This window comes from Oncorhynchus mykiss, chromosome 16, assembly GCF_057628025.1.
Source record: "Oncorhynchus mykiss isolate SJ-2025 chromosome 16, ASM5762802v1, whole genome shotgun sequence".
Lineage (NCBI taxonomy): Eukaryota > Metazoa > Chordata > Actinopteri > Salmoniformes > Salmonidae > Oncorhynchus > Oncorhynchus mykiss.
In genome coordinates this window covers 17725671-17743649 of record NC_143037.1, presented here as the reverse complement: position 1 = coordinate 17743649, position 17979 = coordinate 17725671, and the positions used below count along the sequence as shown (strand labels likewise).

Below are 17979 nucleotides of genomic sequence, written 5' to 3'. Positions count from 1 at the left end.
GTGATAAAAAAAATAAAAAAACAACGTCCAAATGTGGAGCTCTGAAAATGATGACGTTCTACATGAATTGCTGGCTGGTAGTGGAAGTGGAACTGTTTAGCCTGAATGTCGGGCTATAAACTGAAGAATACTTGAATAACATTGCATAAGAAAGCAATAAGAAGGTATTTGAATGAATGACTAATCGAAACGATATAGCAGTCTGACCTATTGATGCCAATTACCTAACCAGAGAAGGCTATAGTGAATAAGAGGAAAACAGCGATATAACGGACTGAAGCTAAAAGTGCGATTGAAGCCATTTTCTCCTGTAAGTATTATCTTCTTTGATTTGGCTACTTTATTTACTTATTATTGATATTGGAATACAGTAGTCCTAGTGCATGATGCAATATCGTAGATCATAATGTCATATTTCAATTGAATAATGGAAAGTTCTGGAAGAACTGAAAGAATGTGAGTTGAATCAGCCTGCACTACATGCTGGGTCATGACTATGTTGTAATTCTCATAGCTATTTAATTACTATTTTTGGTGCTTAAAGAGGATCCCATTTTGTTTACTGTGTGACCAAAACTAATCTACTTTCTGCTACATTTCTGCAAGACTCCCCCTCCTCAAAGTTACACAAAACCTAGTTCAGCACCACATTCCAACTAAATTTAGCCTATCTAGGGACTCCACCCCCTCCCAATAGGGTCTAATAATGAACAGTGCATGGATGGAATAGTCAAGCTGTAGCTTAGTCGCATTGCTTGTATCATTCGGAATTGCTGGCATACCTAAGGAATTACACACACCCTTCTGATCCCACCACTCAACGTTGACCCCAAGCAGACGAGGAGCGTGGTAACGTGACATCATGAACGTGGGCACGGCACACAGCGAGGTGAACCCCAACACACGGGTAATGAACAGCCGGGGCATCTGGCTCTCCTACCTCCTGGGCATCGGCCTGCTGCATGTCATCCTGCTCAGCATCCCCTTCGCCAGTGTGCCCGTGGTCTGGACGCTCACCAACCTCATACACAACCTGGTGGGTAGTAGGCACCTTAGTAGGCTATGCCTAGGGCCACCAGTGCATCTCACCCACTGTATAACATAAGTACTGTAGGTGGATGGTCCAGTCACTGTTATTGCACACAATGGTAGTCTCCATAAGCAAACTACTCTGCAGTCTGCACAGTCACTAGGAGTGTGCTGAGTGAAAGTGAATAAAAGCAATAGTCCATGGGGCAGTCTGGAACGTTTGTCTCTTTTTGTGGCATTTTCATTGCTATGAAAAATCACAGAACAGATCAGCTTCCACATCCTTTTCCAAACTAAATCGATTTGCGGTTCTAGGCTACTGACAATTTCACAGTATCTCTTTTACCCGTACAATGTTTTATATAACAGCTTTCCTGACTGACTATTCTGTGGTGTGTGTGTGTGTGTTGCAGTGCATGTACCTGTTGTTACACTTGGTGAAAGGAACCCCGTTTGAAACTCCGGACCAGAGCAAGGCTCGCTTCTACACATACTGGGAGCAGATGGACTATGGTGTACAATTCACTGCCTCACGCAAGTTCCTCACCATCACTCCTATCGTCCTGTAAGGACATCAACACTACCTTATTCTTTATAGAGTATTTATAAAATAATAGTCCGTTTACTACTTATAGTCCTTTATAAAGTATAATTTAATGCAATGTGTTGCAATGGTATTTTAGTAGTGATAGGACTGTGAAGTGAAGCATTAGCCTATTTTTTTAAGTACAGTTTTTTTTCTCGCCGTCCTTGTTAATGACTTCAGCAGCCTCGTCCAGCCAGTCTTTGGGCAGTGGGGAGTCTGGGCTGCTGTGGTGCCTGCTGTCAGCGGAAGGCTCTATTTAGAGACACTGCTGACAGATGGTTTGTCACTAATGCTTGGTCAATGAACCATGATGGATCTATTTGCAGATACGTCCTCTTACATTTTACATGACATTTTTATTTTAGTCCTTGTCACTTTGATCATCAAAAGTCCTCCACAACAGTTGACATGTTCACATGTGGCATTGTGAATTGGAAAGACGTAACTGTCGGCCAAAAAAACAGATACCTGTAGTTGTCCAGACAATACCTTTTTAAATGACCTCCTTCACCCAGCTCCAGTCTTTCTTTGACCTACCCTTTCTTTCTCTTCCTCATACTTGTTCCCTCTCCCCCTAGCTACATCCTCACCAGCTTCTACACCAAGTATGACCGGGCCCACTTTGTGGTCAACACGGTCTCCCTGATGACCGTGCTCATTCCCAAGCTCCCCCAGCTTCACGGAGTTCGGATCTTTGGCATTAACAAGTACTGATGGGGCGGAAGAGGACACCGCCATTCCTCCATCTCCCTGTGGACTGTAAACACAGAGTATCAGGCCCCGCCGTATTGGCCCCCAGCCCATAGGGATCCATGGCCCCTCTCTGGCTCACAGGGCTATTGAGCACTCTGCTAAATGAAACCTATGGGCGATAAACAACACAGAATTGACTTACAGGGCTCGGCTGGGTCCGAGCTCCTATGTGGTCCTATTGAAGCTGTGCTGTGGTGTTTATTTGTGGTTCCTTTTATGTCCATTTGATTTAATTCACAGAGAACACTGCAAGTGACGCCTTTGAGGAGATGTATTGAGATTGAGTTACAATGTGGAGAGGAGAAACCTCGGAGCAGTTTGATCCTGAGAAAAGTGAGACTCAGACATTTTGCACCCAGGGAGACATTTTGGAAGTTATGTCATTCAGTTATGGATGCCCTCTAGAATTAGAACTCTACATTTCTTTAGCATCTTGTCCTCACAAGGCTCATTCTCTCTTTCTCTCATAAGAAAGGACAGACTGCTAGAGAAAAGGTTAGCTCGGGAGTTGCTCTGACTGTTGCAGTGGTCAGACAGGAGGGACCACAGGGTTTATATTTAGCCCCCCCTGACCACTCAGTCTGAGTTTGGAAAGTTTAAGCAACACTTATTTTATCTGATCATTTCCATATTTAGATTGCCTTGCTCTGATTTGAACCAGAGTAAACGTCTGTTCACATTGCAGTCTTTAATCTACAGTGCAGAGACAGACATGCTCAGGCCCCAAAGCTAATTCCAGCTTTATGAATCTGTTGTATTTACATTTCAGTTGGGACCCTTAGGGCAGAAGATGAAAAGCAGGTTAGGCGATTCATGTTCATGGAAAACATTTGTGCATACATATTGCATACTCTAAGTCAGGGTTCCCCAACTGGCCCTTGGGTGGTTTTATTTGTCCACTCAAGTTTTCTGAGATTTTCATTGTAGGACATAAAAGACTGTAGAAACACCAGGAAATCAGCTCCCAAGTGATTTCAATTTAACAAATCTGTTCCCAAGTATTCCCACGCATAATAGGACCATCCGCTCAAGAAAAAAATCGACCCGCGGCTGTGTCTAGTTGATGAGCCCTGTTCTAAGTATTGTATATTCAACAATAATAGATTGTAGTGCATGGGTATGGGCTTAAAGACTTCCTTCAAACGTAGAGACATACAAATTGTATCCATGACTTCATCCGACTGGGTAAGTAGAAAATAGGGCTTGATTGACAAAATCTCAAACTATCCCTTCAGTTGATACAAAGGCTATAAATGTGTTATGACATGTTGTAATGTTGGTGTTTTAATAAGGTACCAAGTACAGATAGATACCGGGAGTTTGCCACATAGCATGTATTTACATTCTTTGAGCAGAGTCATCATGGCAACAACATGGCAACAAACAACAACAAGCGTATTTAAAGAGGGGAAACGGAAACTGAGAACTACGCAGCACAAAGTGTTGTGTTCAGAACTGACACTCAGTTTACTCCGATTGAAGAGAGGTGGTGATAATTGAGATGAATGTTCGTTTGAAATGAATTTCCAGAGTCTTTCACACAGCTTTAGATAACCCCCCAACGGAAATTTTGGCAATGAAAGGGAGAAAAGAACTTAGTGGAACATTTTCATATCCACAAAATGCACTATAATCAAATATGAATGGCTTCAGTGGATTTTAGTAAGTGCAGAGAAGATTTATTAATTACACTTATGACTGACAGGGTTTTAATGTACAACCATTAGAGATACTGCATATTGTTTTTCATTAGAAGTAAAAAACAAAAGTATGTGCGCCTTCCTAGTTTGTTAGCACAGTAGGTAGCAAAGAACATGAGTGTTTTTCAATGTGTGTGAGGTCTGTTGCACAGGAGCAATGTGACGTTTATGTGTGATCTGACTGGTACAGAGCACAGGACTTTATTCATTTGATTGTGTAACAACATAACAGTCTTATGAAATTGTAGGTACTCGCTTGATAGTGGATTAGGAAAAATATAGCTTAGGGCTTTTTTGGCACTTAAGTTCAGAAGGAGGATGGACTATTGTAAATATATTTTACAAATGAAAACCTATAACGATGAGGGTTAAAGATGTTGTGTTTTTGTTTTGTTAAGAGTAGGCCTACATGGAAAAAACACATCGTTCTACGGGCAAGCAAACAGTTCTTTCTTTCTAGTGAATAACTGTACATGATAGGCATTGTTTAGTCCAACCACACAGAATACCATGCTTATCTCTGGCATTTGGTTTCAGTGAATGAGGATCGTAACTTCAGTGGGTGTACCAATGTTATTCAAATACATATAGTACACCTGAATACAGTTGGTCAATTCCTGACAAATGTACAGTAGCAAGCGATATTAAGAAGATATTAAGACTTTTGTTGGCCTTACGCCCTTAGCAGTATTTTGTTGTGGTGTATAAAAACCTACCCAGGCCTCGAAGTCATCCTACCTTCAAAGAACTCTGCTCATGTTTAAAGTTGTTGAGCAGGAAACGTCCATTATGAAAACCTTCGGTGGGAGTTTTTGCCTCTATTCCAAATGGTCATTTAAAGTAGTGTTTAGCTGAAAACATGTTAGCTTATGTAGAGACAAGTCTTTCTGTTACATATGAGAATAGTGTCATGTTTAGGTTGGTTAAACAACAAAACATTCGGACCACAGAAATGCGTTGTGTCAGCTGCTGAGACTTGGACATTGCCAAGTGGTTTAGAATCTAGACCCTGTCCGTATTAGCTGAGCCTTAATTATTAATAGCGTAATATTTCCACTAGTGTTGATCTTGAACACTTAGGCTTGTGCTCTCTTTCAACCCCTACTTAGTACAAAACTAGTCATACAACTTTAGATAGTAATCCATGGGTATTGCAACCCGAATCCAATTAGTGTTTGGAACATTAGAAGCCAAAGCCAGCAGCTTGTTAAACATTGATTGAGGGAGAGTGATAGGGATAGTGCTGAAAGTGAGTCATTAGGTGTCACTTGGCCAGCTTTGCTAGCCACAGACTGGCACTGAACCTACAGATGTACCCTTACAGAAAAACCACATAATTTCACATAAAATGTAATGTGAAAAAGTTTTTTTGGACCACCACATGTCTTCACATGTAGTTTCATGTAGTCACATGTTGCTTTCCATGTTGTCACGTTATCACATTAACTTCACGTAAGATCACATTAAAACGTGTTTGCAGAACACTGTGTTCCCGTGTGAAATTCATGTGTGTCCCCCCCCCCGTAAGTGTAGGTTCTTTGTTGTTCCAGAAGAAAGTGTCTCCATTCTTACAGTACAATCCATGTCAGTAGACTAAAGCAGTCGTTGGCTAATCTATTAATAAGTACGACAGTGACTTGGGCCCTGTTCATAGCATAATGCTGTCTGTTTACAAATACATTGTAGAGCATTGTGAATTATAGCTGATGTTGTTGAATTATATATTATTTTCCAGGTTGAGAGTCTACCGTTGGCGACGGTGTTTTATGATCTAATTATACATTTACAAAAGGTTTGTCTTTGTATGACCTTTTTCTCAATATTTGTATATAAATGAGTGATAACCTACAATGACACGTATGAAAAGTTAGAAATGGATATTCACTTTACGTAATTTAAAGTAGATTTATTTTCTCTCTGGCAGCGAATATACGATAGTTTGTTAATAATAGATTTGAGTTAGTATGGTGAACTCATTAGATTTGTACAATATTTAGGAAATTCTGACTTTTATTTGCTTAAGGGATGTTTATTCAGAATCTACACTGAACAAAAATATAAACGCAACTTGCAACAATTTAAAATTTTTTACTGAGTTACAGTTAATATAAGGAAATCAGTTAATTGAAGAAAAAAGAGCTTTATTACAGAGAGAAATACTCCTCAGTTTCATCAGCTGTCCAGCTGGTTTCAGACGATTCCGCAGGTGAAGAAACCGGATGTGGAGGTCCTGGGCTGGTGTGCTTACGCGTGGTCTGCGGTTGTGAGGCCGGTTGGACCTCCTGCCAAATTCTCTAAAACGATGTTGGTGGCGGCTTATGGTAGAGAAATTAACATTCAATTATCTTGTAACAGCAATGGTGGAAATTCCTGCAGTCAGCATGCCAATTGTGTGCTTGCTCAAAATTTGAGATATCTGTGGCATTGTGTTGTGTGACAAAACCGCACATTTTTTTATTGGCCTTTTATTGTCCCCAGCACCTGTGTATTGATCATGCTGTTTAATCAGCTTCTTGATATGCCACACCTGTCAGGTGGATGGATAATCTTGGCAAAGGAGAAATGCTCAATAACAGTGATGTAAACAGATTTGTGCACAATTTTAATTTCAGCTCATGAAACATAGGACCAAAACTTTACATGTTGCGTTTATATTTTTGTTCTGTATAGTATCTGAATGTTTTCAGAACGGGTTTGTCTAGGCTTGGGTGTTTAACAAGATTACTTGATTGTTTTGTTAAACTATGACACAACATTAAAATTCTATATTCATCTAATCAAATTGTTTTGTAATTGTTTATAGCTACCTCTCATAACATTTAAAAGTTTTATCACCTCAGTAAACCAACCAACACTTGATGGCAGCAAAGGTGTACTGAGGGGATATCCTTTAGTAAAGTACACTAGTAGAATACTTTGACATGGATACTGGCCAGCACTTATCAGCCAATAAAACATCAGTCTGGGTCATTTGAGCTCTAACCATGAACACTAACCAAGCCCAGCCCCATATGTTGCTGAATCTGAGTTAGGATAGTACAAGAATCCATAGGCGCGAAGCCACACGCTTTAAGGTGTTCATGTCTGTGGCTTTAAATTTGTTATTCAATGTTTATGATAATATACAGACAGTCTACATACCCCAGAAGTCATTTTAACTTCTCCATTACCTCATACAATGCTAGATTGTTGTTATTGTTATAAAGAATTTGCCATTTTTTGTTGACCCCATGCTCTCCAGTCAAGTTGTCTCGCTAAAACACTTATCTCCAGCAGAGGGCAGCAAATGCCTGTCACTGATCCTAATCTGAACTGTCATTTTCCTATTATAAATAGGAATCCCTCAAGATAAAAATTATTGGCCTTTTTTTTTTTTATGTCCAGGGGTTTTGTGAGGACTTCTCAGCTCACCCTTGACTCTTTAATTAAAAATGAAAGATTCTTGCTTGCTTTGTGCACAAATAGTGGTTGGTTGGTGGCATCTATGAACTTTTAGCTCAAAATTCAATTTTTTAAACATTTTTTTACAAGTATAGGTTGCAAATGTTTGCCCTAAAATAGCCCCAATTCCTCCCGTCTCACCCAGTCTCACTGTTCATCGTTAAAGGACTTCACTCCCACGTCCCCAATAGCTTGTTCAATTTCCCTATCTGAGAGCAGGGACCTTATGTTCCCCCAGCCCTCCCCATAGTAAGGACTTCCCATAAATATTATCTAACATATTCTGTACAAGATCAGTCAGTGCCAGCACCTTCGTCTGCACTGTTTGGTGATAATCAAAGGTTTCCTGTGTCATTTTCACCTAGTGTATGGTGTAAACCTTGCAATTATTTCACAATGGAAAATGTGTATTGTACTTAGATAACATTTTGTCTTACTGGCAAGTATAGGAGAGTGACAAGGCCAAACTAGTTTGTAAACACATACAGCTCCAACGTTTACCAAGAGGAGCAACATCCAATATGAATACCCGTTTAATAAAGGAACACTCCATCCCCAAAAAAAGTTAAACGCATGGGATGTTAGTTGCCTACTTATTCCAAGTTTCGCCTTTGAAATATACATGTGCTGTGTTGTTGGATTCCCTTTGCGTGTACCAGGGCTTTTTGAGGATGTGACCATGACAGCACGCGTGGGGGGATTAGATACGTTTGCAAACACAACAAATCATTTAGTAATGGAATGGTTGTGCCCATGTACTCCCCCTTCTACTCCCTGACGCTCACACAAAGTGACCTGAACGAGTGCGGCAGTGCTGAATATCTCATGTGTTCCTGGTGGGAGTGCCCTGGGAGTACGGGGGAAAATGGGAAGCATTTTACAGTACGGATGAGTTTAGCTATAAATAGTAGAGTTCCAGAATATAGTTCAATTAAATATGAGCTTTGGATCCAATATGGATCTGTGAACAGAGAAACCCAAGGACGGTTCAGAGGACAGAGCCTTAAAAAAATGTGTTCAGCTGTTATTGGAAAGCGCTTGGGAGGAGAGGGAAGAGAGTGAAGAGTTGGATGCTGTCTCAAGCTCAGGGGGGAGCTGCTATGTAATGGGTGTACTGTCAAACAGAGTAATCTGTCATATCCAAAACACATCATCATGATGACGTGGAAAGTTAAAAATATAGCTTTTGAGTTCAGGAAGAATTTCCCAATACTTTCCCAATGCACTACAGTGTGATAGCTATTGGGAAACTATAGTCCAAAGGGAAAGAGACAGATTCAGTTCTATTTATGCACTGAGCCAAGAGTCAAATGTCAAGAGACAAAGGTCAAAACTCAGATACAACAAAAAAAAACTGATATTCCCAAATATGTTTATTTGATTTGATATACACTGTGTATATATATATATATATATATATATATATATATATATATATATATATATATATATATATTATATAATAATTTTACATGTTGTTTATACAGTTCACATTTTTGTCAGTTATATCCAATAAACATATTTTTAAAGCCAGACATAATCACAACTGTTACTTATCCATCATGGCTGACTTTGCACAACTTATCAGCACTAAAAAGCTAATTAGCCGTCCATTCAAAATTATGAAACATCTCCGAGGGTATTAGGTGTGTAAAAATCAGGCGTCCATGGAGCTTTTTACTAGTTAGTCATCATAATGATGAATAGACTATTGAGCATTTTTTGGTATTTGCACTAATCAAGTTATAGTGCATTCTTTCAAGGTGGTCCAAGTGGTTGAGTAATCAAGGACCGTTTAAGCCTACTGGTTCTCCATTGTGGGGAGACTGCATGTGTCCTACTGGCCTACTGGTCCTCCATTGTGGGGAGACTGCATGTGTCCTACTGGCCTACTGGTTCTCCATTGTGGGGAGACTGCATGTGTCCTACTGGCCTACTGGTCCTCCATTGTGGGGAGACTGCATGTGTCCTACTGGCCTACTGGTCCTCCATTGTGGGGAGACTGCATGTGTCCTACTGGCCTACTGGTCCTCCATTGTGGGGAGACTGCATGTGTCCTACTGGCCTACTGGTCCTCCATTGTGGGGAGACTGCATGTGTCCTACTGGCCTACTGGTCCTCCATTGTGGGGAGACTGCATGTGTCCTACTGGCCTACTGGTCCTCCATTGTGGGGAGACTGCATGTGTCCGACTGGCCTACTGGTCCTCCATTGCGGGGAAAGTGACAGTGTCCTATGACCCATGTTTGCTGTCATTCAAGCTCCTCTTATACTCTCATCACCTGCTAGAAGATACAAACCATCCCGGACTCTAATCACATCATTGGCTTCCTCCAATGCGTTTAGATCGCTAATGCTGAAAGCAAGATCAAAGGGTTTCCAAACATCCGTTAGTGCATGCTACCTATGGATTTTACATTGGCTTCACTATTAGGCTAGCCACACACATATGTTAGCGTGTTAGCTAGACCTCTGTTTCTCTTTAATCTTGGCAGTAATCCCGGAGACCTCTGGGGGGATCCACACACCCCCTACAGAGTTGATCAGATCGAGCGGATGAGATGAGATGCATTGCCTATACAGGGGTCAATTAAAACACTGTATTATCTGTGATGCACAGTGATTTACTATCGGCCATCAGATTTGTCACCAATGTTCCTTATAGGACACATCACTGCACTCTGTACTCCTCTGTAAACTGGTCATCTCTGTATACCCGTCGCAAGACTCACTGGTTGATGCTTATTTATAAACCCTCTTAGTCCTCACTCCCCCCCTATCTGAGATATCTACTGCAGCCCTCATCCTCCACATACATCACCCGTTCTGCCAGTCACATTCTGTTTAAGGTCCCCAAAGCACACACATCCCTGGGTCGCTCCTCTTTTCAGTTCGCTGCAGCTAGCGGCTGGAACGAGCTGCAACAAATACTCAAACTGGACAGTTTTATCTCCATCTCTTCATTCAAAGACTCAATCATGGATACTCTTACTGACAGTTGTGGCTGCTTTGTGTGATGTATTGTGGTCTCTACCTCCTTGCCCTTTGTGCTGTTGTCTGTTCCCAATAATGTTTATACCATGTTTTGTGCTGCTACCATTTTGTGTTGCTACCATGTTGTTGTAATGTTGTGTTGCTACCAAGCTGTGTTGTCATGTGTTGCTGCCTTGCTATGTTGCTGTCTTAGGTCTCTCTTTATGTAGTGTTGTGTTGTCTCTCTTGTTGTGATGTGTGTTTTGTCCTGTATTTATATTGTATTTCTTTTTTTCTTTTTAATCCCAGGCCCCTGTCCCTGCAGGAGGCCTTTTGCCTTTTGGTTGGCAGTAATTGTAAGTCAGAATTTGTTCTTAACAGACTTGCATATTTAAATAAAGGTTAAATAAAAAATTAAACAACTAGAGGGCCAAATAAAGGTCTCATTCAGTGACATTCTAATGTTTGTTTACTGTACTAATCTTTAGCCATGTCAAGAGGCATTTGCACCGGCATTAATATTGATCTTTATTGCAGTTAAAGGGCGCTCTGACATGAAAGAGACATGTTAACCTCTACCAATGTCAGCCATTGATGCACAGCTCTTCATATTATGATAATGAATGGTAATTTGTTTTGTGGTTAAGAACCTCTTGAGGATCGCAAACCCTTTTTTACAATTATCGCCTAAAATGACATACACAAATCTAAAAGCCTGTAGCTCAGGACCTTAAGCAAGGATATGCATATTCATGATACCATTTGAAAGGAAACACTTTGAAGTTTGTGGAAATGTGACATTAATGTGGTGGGAGAATATAACACATTAGATCTGGTAAAAGATAATACAAAGCAAAAACATTATATCTTTTCTTTCTTTCATCATCCTTGAAATGCAAGAGAAAGGCCGCTATGAGTTAGGAGTAGAGGCGCAATTTACATTTTGGCCACTAGATGGAAGCAGTGTATGTGCAAAGTTTTTGACTGATCCAATGAACCATTTCATTACTGTTCAAAATGTTGTATCAAGTCTGCCCAAATGTGCCTAATTGGTTTATTGATACATTTTCAAGTACATAACTGTGCACTCTCCTCAAACAATAGCATGATATTATTTCACTGTAATAGCTACTGTAAATTGGTCAGTGCAGTTAGATTAACAATAATTTCTGCCAATATAAAACATGTCTATGTCCTGGGAAATGTTCTTGTTACTTACAACGTCATGCTAATCACATTAGCGCACATTAGCTCAACCGTCCCATGTGGGGACACCGATCCTGTAGAGGGTTTACTGCATGAATGGCTGTGCTTTTTATTTCATGTGTGTGTGTAAAATATTACTGTTCTCAGATTTTTTATTAATAGATATTAGTGTATTAAAATGTGTCCATTATTTAGCTGGAATGTTCATATCCTGTGATATGTGGTAGTTCCACCTAAATATCTTAAGATGAACACGCTAACTGTAAGTCACTCTGGATAAGAGCATATGCTAAATGACTAAAATGTCAAATGTAAATGTTTTACATACAGATCTCAAATTAATTAAATTAATTATTATATACAGTACCAGTCAGAAGTTTGGACACACCTATTCATTCAAGGGTTTGTGTTCTACAATGTAAAATAATAGTGAAGACATAAAAACGATGAAATAACACATATGGAATCATGTAGTAACCTAAACAGTGTTAAACAAATCAAAGTATATTTTAGATTCTTGAAAGTAGCCACCCTTTGACAGCTTTGCACACTTTTGGCATTCTGTCAACCAGCAAACCATCTCAATTGGGTTGAGGTCGGATGATTGTGGAGGCCAGGTCATCTGATACCATCACTCCATCCCTCTCCTTGGTCAAATAGCCCTTACACAGCCTGGTCTGTGTGTTTTGGGTCATTGTCCTGTTGAAAAACAAATGATTGTCCCACTAAGCGCAAACCAGATAGGATGGCATATTGCTGCATAATGCTGTGGTAGACATGCTGGTTGAGTGTGCCTTGAGTTCTAAATAAATCACAGACAGTGTCACCAGCAAAGCACCATCACACCACCTCCTCCATGCTTCACGGTGGGAGATCATCCGTTAACCTAGTCTGTGTCTCACAAAGACACGACGTTTGGAATAAAAAATGTCAGATTTGGACTCATCAGACCAAAGGACAGATTTCCACCAGTCTCATGTACATTGCTCATGTTTCTTGGCCCAAGCAAGCCTCTTCTTATTATTGTTGTCATTTAGTAGTGGTTTCTTTGCAGCAATTTGACCAGAAAGGCCTGATTCACGCAGTCTCCTCTGAAAAGTTGAGACGTGTCAGTTACTTGAACTCTGAGGTACAGTTAACTCTAATGAACTTATCCTCTGCAGCAGAAGTAACTCTGGGCCTTCCTGTCACACCCTGACCATAGTTTGCTTTGTATGTTCTATGTTTTGTTTGGTCAGGGTGTGATCTGAGTGGGCATTCTATGTTGGATGTCTTGTTTGTCTGTTTCTGTGTTTGGGCCTGATATGGTTCTCAATCAGAGGCAGGTGTTAGTCATTGTCTCTGATTGGGAGCCATATTTAGGTAGCCTGTTTTGTGTTGGGTTTGGTGGGTGATTGTTCCTGTCTTTGTGTTTGTTACACCAGATAGGGCTGTTTTCGGTTTTTCACGTTTCTTGTTTTTGTATATTGTTCCCTTTTCATCCTTATTAAATATGTATCTAAATAACCACGCTGCGTTTTGGTCCGCCTCTCCTTCAACAGAAGAATCCTGTGACACTTCCTTTCCTGTGGAGAGCCAGTTTCATCATAGCTCTTGATGTCTTTTGCGACTGCACTTGAAGAAACTTTAAAAGTTCTTGAAATTGTCCTGATTGACTGACGTTCATGTCTTAAAGTAATATAGCCAAATAGGGCTATCTTCTGTATACCACCCTTACCTTGTCATAACACAACTGATTGGCTAAAACGCATTAAGAAGGAAAGAAATTTCACAAATGAACTTTTAACAAGGCACACCTATTAATTGAAATGCATTCCAGGTTACCTCATGAAGCTGGTTGAGAGAATGCCAAGAGTGTGCAAAGCTGTCATCAAGGCAAGGGGTGGCTGTTTGAAGAATCTCAAATATAAACTATATTTTGATTTGTTTAACAGTTTTTTGGTTACTACGTGTTATTTCATAGTGTTGATGTCTTCACTATTATTCTACAAAGTAGAAAATAATAAAAAGAAATAAAAACCTTGGAATGAGTAGGTGTGTCCAAACTTTTGATGCGTACTGTATGTAAAACCAATAATTTAAACATTGATGTCACAAATGTATAAAGAAATACTGAGGCCTGAGTTGAACTGCAGGAGATACTAATGTAATGCACATTTTCAAATACATTTCAATGTCTTTTAACCCCACATATTTCAAATGCTACCAATTACATTTTCCAAAATGTGAAAGTTTTAGTTATGGAATAGCATCACAAAATCAGAATGAATTTAGCCCTCTGTTGGTTATACAGTATACTGGAGGAGCTTGGCTAAGTTTCACTTAACTGCACAGCCTGCACGTTAACAGCTACGTGACCAATCCCTATATGTGTCCATACAGCCTCCACTCCATGTCCCCTTCACGGTTCAACTCCCCCACAAATCATTGACTCAATAATTCATAAAGGAATAGCATGTAAATGATGAGCGATGTAAGTCACCCTGGATGTATCCTTGCATAGTTGGATGAATAATGTAGAGGTGCGGAGGCCTGCCCTTCCCCTGACCCAGCTACTCTCCAAATCTCAGCGCTAACTGAAATTATTCAGTGTGTTTTCTCTCTGTCGGCACAGCCGGGTGCTCTTCATGAATCTGCCAGGCACCAAGGTCTGCTACTTCTCTCCATCTCCCCATTACCGTGCTATGGCAATTTGTTGAAAAGTAATAGCTACCTGGCTTGGAAATGTAGTGCTGACAGTACTCTGTGAAAAGGAGGGTCGAGAGAGATGTATACTGTCATGTTGTTGTTTTTCTTCTTTTGTGGTGTTCAACCTGACTCTGACAGGGTGCTCTGCTCTCTGCTTCTCTGCTTCTCCCACTCCTTTTTACTAAAGATTGAAAATGCTATCAGAGGTGGGGCGTTTTAGCTGTATACAGATGTAGGACCTTAATTTGATCACTCTTCTGTCGCTGAGATTTTTTGTTGTTGCAGAAATCCACATGTCCTGTTGCTGTAGGATTATTTCCCTGCTGTAGCAAACTGGCTCAAATTAAAAGCCTACATCTGTATGGTTTTGCAGCTATGTTCCCCCTGGCCATGCTAGATCAATAACTCCCAGAAAGTGACTGAGAGAGAATAGGAAGTGAAAACTATTGGTCCGGGCCTTGTTTAACAATCCTGTCTACACAGTAGTACGCTGTCCATTTCCCAGAACTTGATGGGAAAGATCAGCACGTCGACTGTCATGTTTCACACACACACACACACACACTCACACAATCACACCTTATATTCTCTCATGGGTCACGTACAGCTGGCTACTCCACTTCAGCATTTTCTTTAACTCACCCTAAGCGCCTGTTTTACTGTGTTAAATCATATCAGTCCGTATACCATGGGAATGACAAAACATGTATTATTACTGCTGTAACTCATTTGGTAACCAGTTTATAATAACAATAAGGCAACTTGGGGGTTTGTGGTATATGGCCAATATACCACAGCTAAGGGCTGTATCCAGGCACTTCGCGTTGCGTCGTGCATAAGAACAGCCCTTAGCCATGTTATATTGGCCATATACCACACCCCGTCGGGCCCCTCGGGCCTTATTGCTTAATTATGTTCCAGCCCCCTGACAATTCGCTCCAGAAAAAAATTGTCCCGCAGCTGAATCTAGTGATCCCTGATGTAAAGTGTTGGTCCCATGTTTCATGAGCTGAAATAGAAGATCACAGAAATGTTCCATTGCACAAAAAAGCTTACTTCTCTCAAATGTTGTGCACACATTTGTTTACATACCTGTTAGTGAGCATTTCTCCTTTGTCAAGATAATCCATCCACCTGACAGGTGTGGCATATCAAGAATCTGATTAACCAGAAGGGTCATTACACAGGTGCACCACTCTAAAATGTGCAGTTTTGTTGAACAACAATGCCACAGATGTCTCAAGTTTTTAGGGAGCGTGCAATTGGCATGCCGACTGCAGGAATGTCCACCAGAGCTGTTGCCAGATAATTTAATGTTAATTTCTCTACCATAAGGCGCCTCCAACGTCATTTTAGAAAATTTGTCAGGAGGTCCAACCGGCCTCACAACCACAGACAACGTGTAACAACGCCAGCCCAGGACCTCCACATCAGGCTTCTTCACCTGCGGGATCGTCTGAGACCAGCTACCCGGACAGCTGATGAAACTGTGGTTTTGCACAACCGAAGAATTTCTGCACAAACTGTGAAAAACCGTCTCAGGGAAGCTCATCTGTGTGCTCATCGTCCTCACCAGGATCTTGACCTGACTGAAGTTTGGCGTCGTGGGAAAATGCACACTTCACTGGCTACTGGCACACTTGAGAAGTGTGCTTTTCACAGATTAATCCCGGTTTCAACTGTACTGGGCAGATGACAGACAGCGTGTATGGCGTCGTGTTGGCTAGCGGTTTGGTGATATCAACGTTGTGAACAGAGGCCCAATGGTGGCGGTGGGGTTATGCTGAAACAGGCAAACATAAGCTACGGACAATGAACACAGTTGCATTTTATCGATGTCAATTTGAATGCACAGAGATACCGTGGCTAGATGATAATGCACAGTCCCATGTTGTAAGGATCTGTACACAATTCCAGGAAGATGAAAATGTCCCAGTTCTTTGATGGCCTGCATACTCACCTGACATGTCACTCATTGAGCATGTTTGAGTTGGTCTGGATCGATGTGTATGACAGCGTGTTCCAGTTCCTGCATATATCCAGCAACTTCGCACAGCCATTGAAGAGGAGGGGCACAACATTCCCCAGACCACAATCAACAGCCTGATCAACTCTATGCGAAGGAGATGTGTCGCACTGCATGAGGCAAATGGGGGTCACACCAAATACTAACTGGTTTTCTGATCCACACCCCTACCTTTTTTAAGGTATCTATGACCAACAGATGCATGTATAGTTGAAGTCGGAAGTTTACGTACACCTTAGCCAAATACATTTAATCTCAGTTTTCACAATTCCTGACATTTAATCCGAGTAAATATTCCCTGTCTTAGGTCAGTTAGGATCACCACTTTATTTTAAGAATGTGAAATGTCAGAATAATAGTAGAGATAATTATTTATTTCAGCTTTTATTTCTTTCATCACATTCCCAGTGGGTCAGAAGTTTACACACACTCAATTAGTATTTGGTAGCATTGCCTTTAAATTGTTTAACTTGGGTCAAAGTTTCGGGCAGCCTTCCACAAGCTTCCAACAATAAGTTGAGGGAATTTTGGCCCATTCCTCCTGACAGAGTTGGTGTAACTGAGTCAGGTTTGTAAGCCTCCTTGCTTGCACACGCTTTTTCAGTTCTGCCCACAAATTCTCTATAGGATTGAGGTCATGGCTTTGTGATGGCCACTCCAATACCTTGACTTTGTTGTCCTTAAGCCGTTTTGCCACAACTTTGGAAGTATGCTTGGGGTCATTGTCCATTTGGAAGACCCATTTGCGACCAAGCTTTAACTTCCTGACTGATGTCTTGAGTTGTTGTTTCAATATATCCACATCAATTTCCTTCCATCATGATGCCATCTATTTTGTGAAGTGCAACAGTCCCTCCTGTAGCAAAGCACCCCCACAACATGATGCTGCCACCCCCGTGCTTCACGGTTGGGATGGTGTTCTTCAGCTAGCAGGCCTCCCCCTTTTTCTCCAAACATAAAGATGGTCATTATGGCCAAACAGTTCTATGTTTGTTTCATCAGACCAGAGGACATTTCTCCAAAAAGTGCGATCTTTGTCCCCATGTGCAGTTGCAAACCGTAGTCTGGCTTTTTTTATGGTGGTTTTGGAGCAGTGGCTTCTTCCTTGCTGAGTGGCCTTTCAAGTTATGTCGATATAGTACTCGTTTTACTATGGATATAGATACTTTTGTACCTGTTTCCTCCAGCATCTTCACAAGGTCCGTTGCTCTTGTTCTGGGATTGATGTGCACTTTTCACACCGAAGTATGTTCATCTCTAGGAGACAGAACGCGTCTCCTTCCTGAGTGGTACGACGGCTGCGTGGTCCCATGGTGTTTATACTTGCGTACTATAGTTTGTACAGATGAATGTAGTACCTTCAAGCGTTTGGAAATTGCTCCCAAGGATGAACCAGACTTGTGGAGGTCTACAATTTATTTTCTGAGGTCTTGGCAGATTTCTTTTGATTTTCCCATGATGGCACTGAGTTTGAAGGTAGGCCTTGAAATACATCCACAGGTACACCTATTACTGTAACTCAAATGATGTCAATTAGCCTATCAGAAGCTTCTAAAGCCATGACATAATTTTCTGGA

At 41.0% G+C, this 17979-nt stretch overlaps 1 protein-coding gene across 2 annotated transcripts; it reads left to right on the top strand.

Annotated features, from left to right (window-relative positions):
* ormdl3 (ORMDL sphingolipid biosynthesis regulator 3) lies at positions 1-5550 on the top strand. 2 transcript variants are annotated; one of them, XM_021564971.3, is made up of 4 exons: positions 1-310; positions 838-1036; positions 1443-1594; positions 2194-5550. In XM_021564971.3, the coding sequence occupies exons 2-4, from the start codon at positions 863-865 to the stop codon at positions 2327-2329; spliced, it is 462 nt and encodes a 153-aa protein (XP_021420646.1). In that variant the 5' UTR covers positions 1-310; positions 838-862; the 3' UTR covers positions 2330-5550. The 2 variants fall into 2 exon arrangements, with proteins under 2 accessions (XP_021420646.1, XP_021420647.1); XM_021564972.3 differs by having other exon boundaries at positions 8-310; positions 835-1036.
* The last annotated feature ends 12429 nt before the right edge of the window (positions 5551-17979 follow it).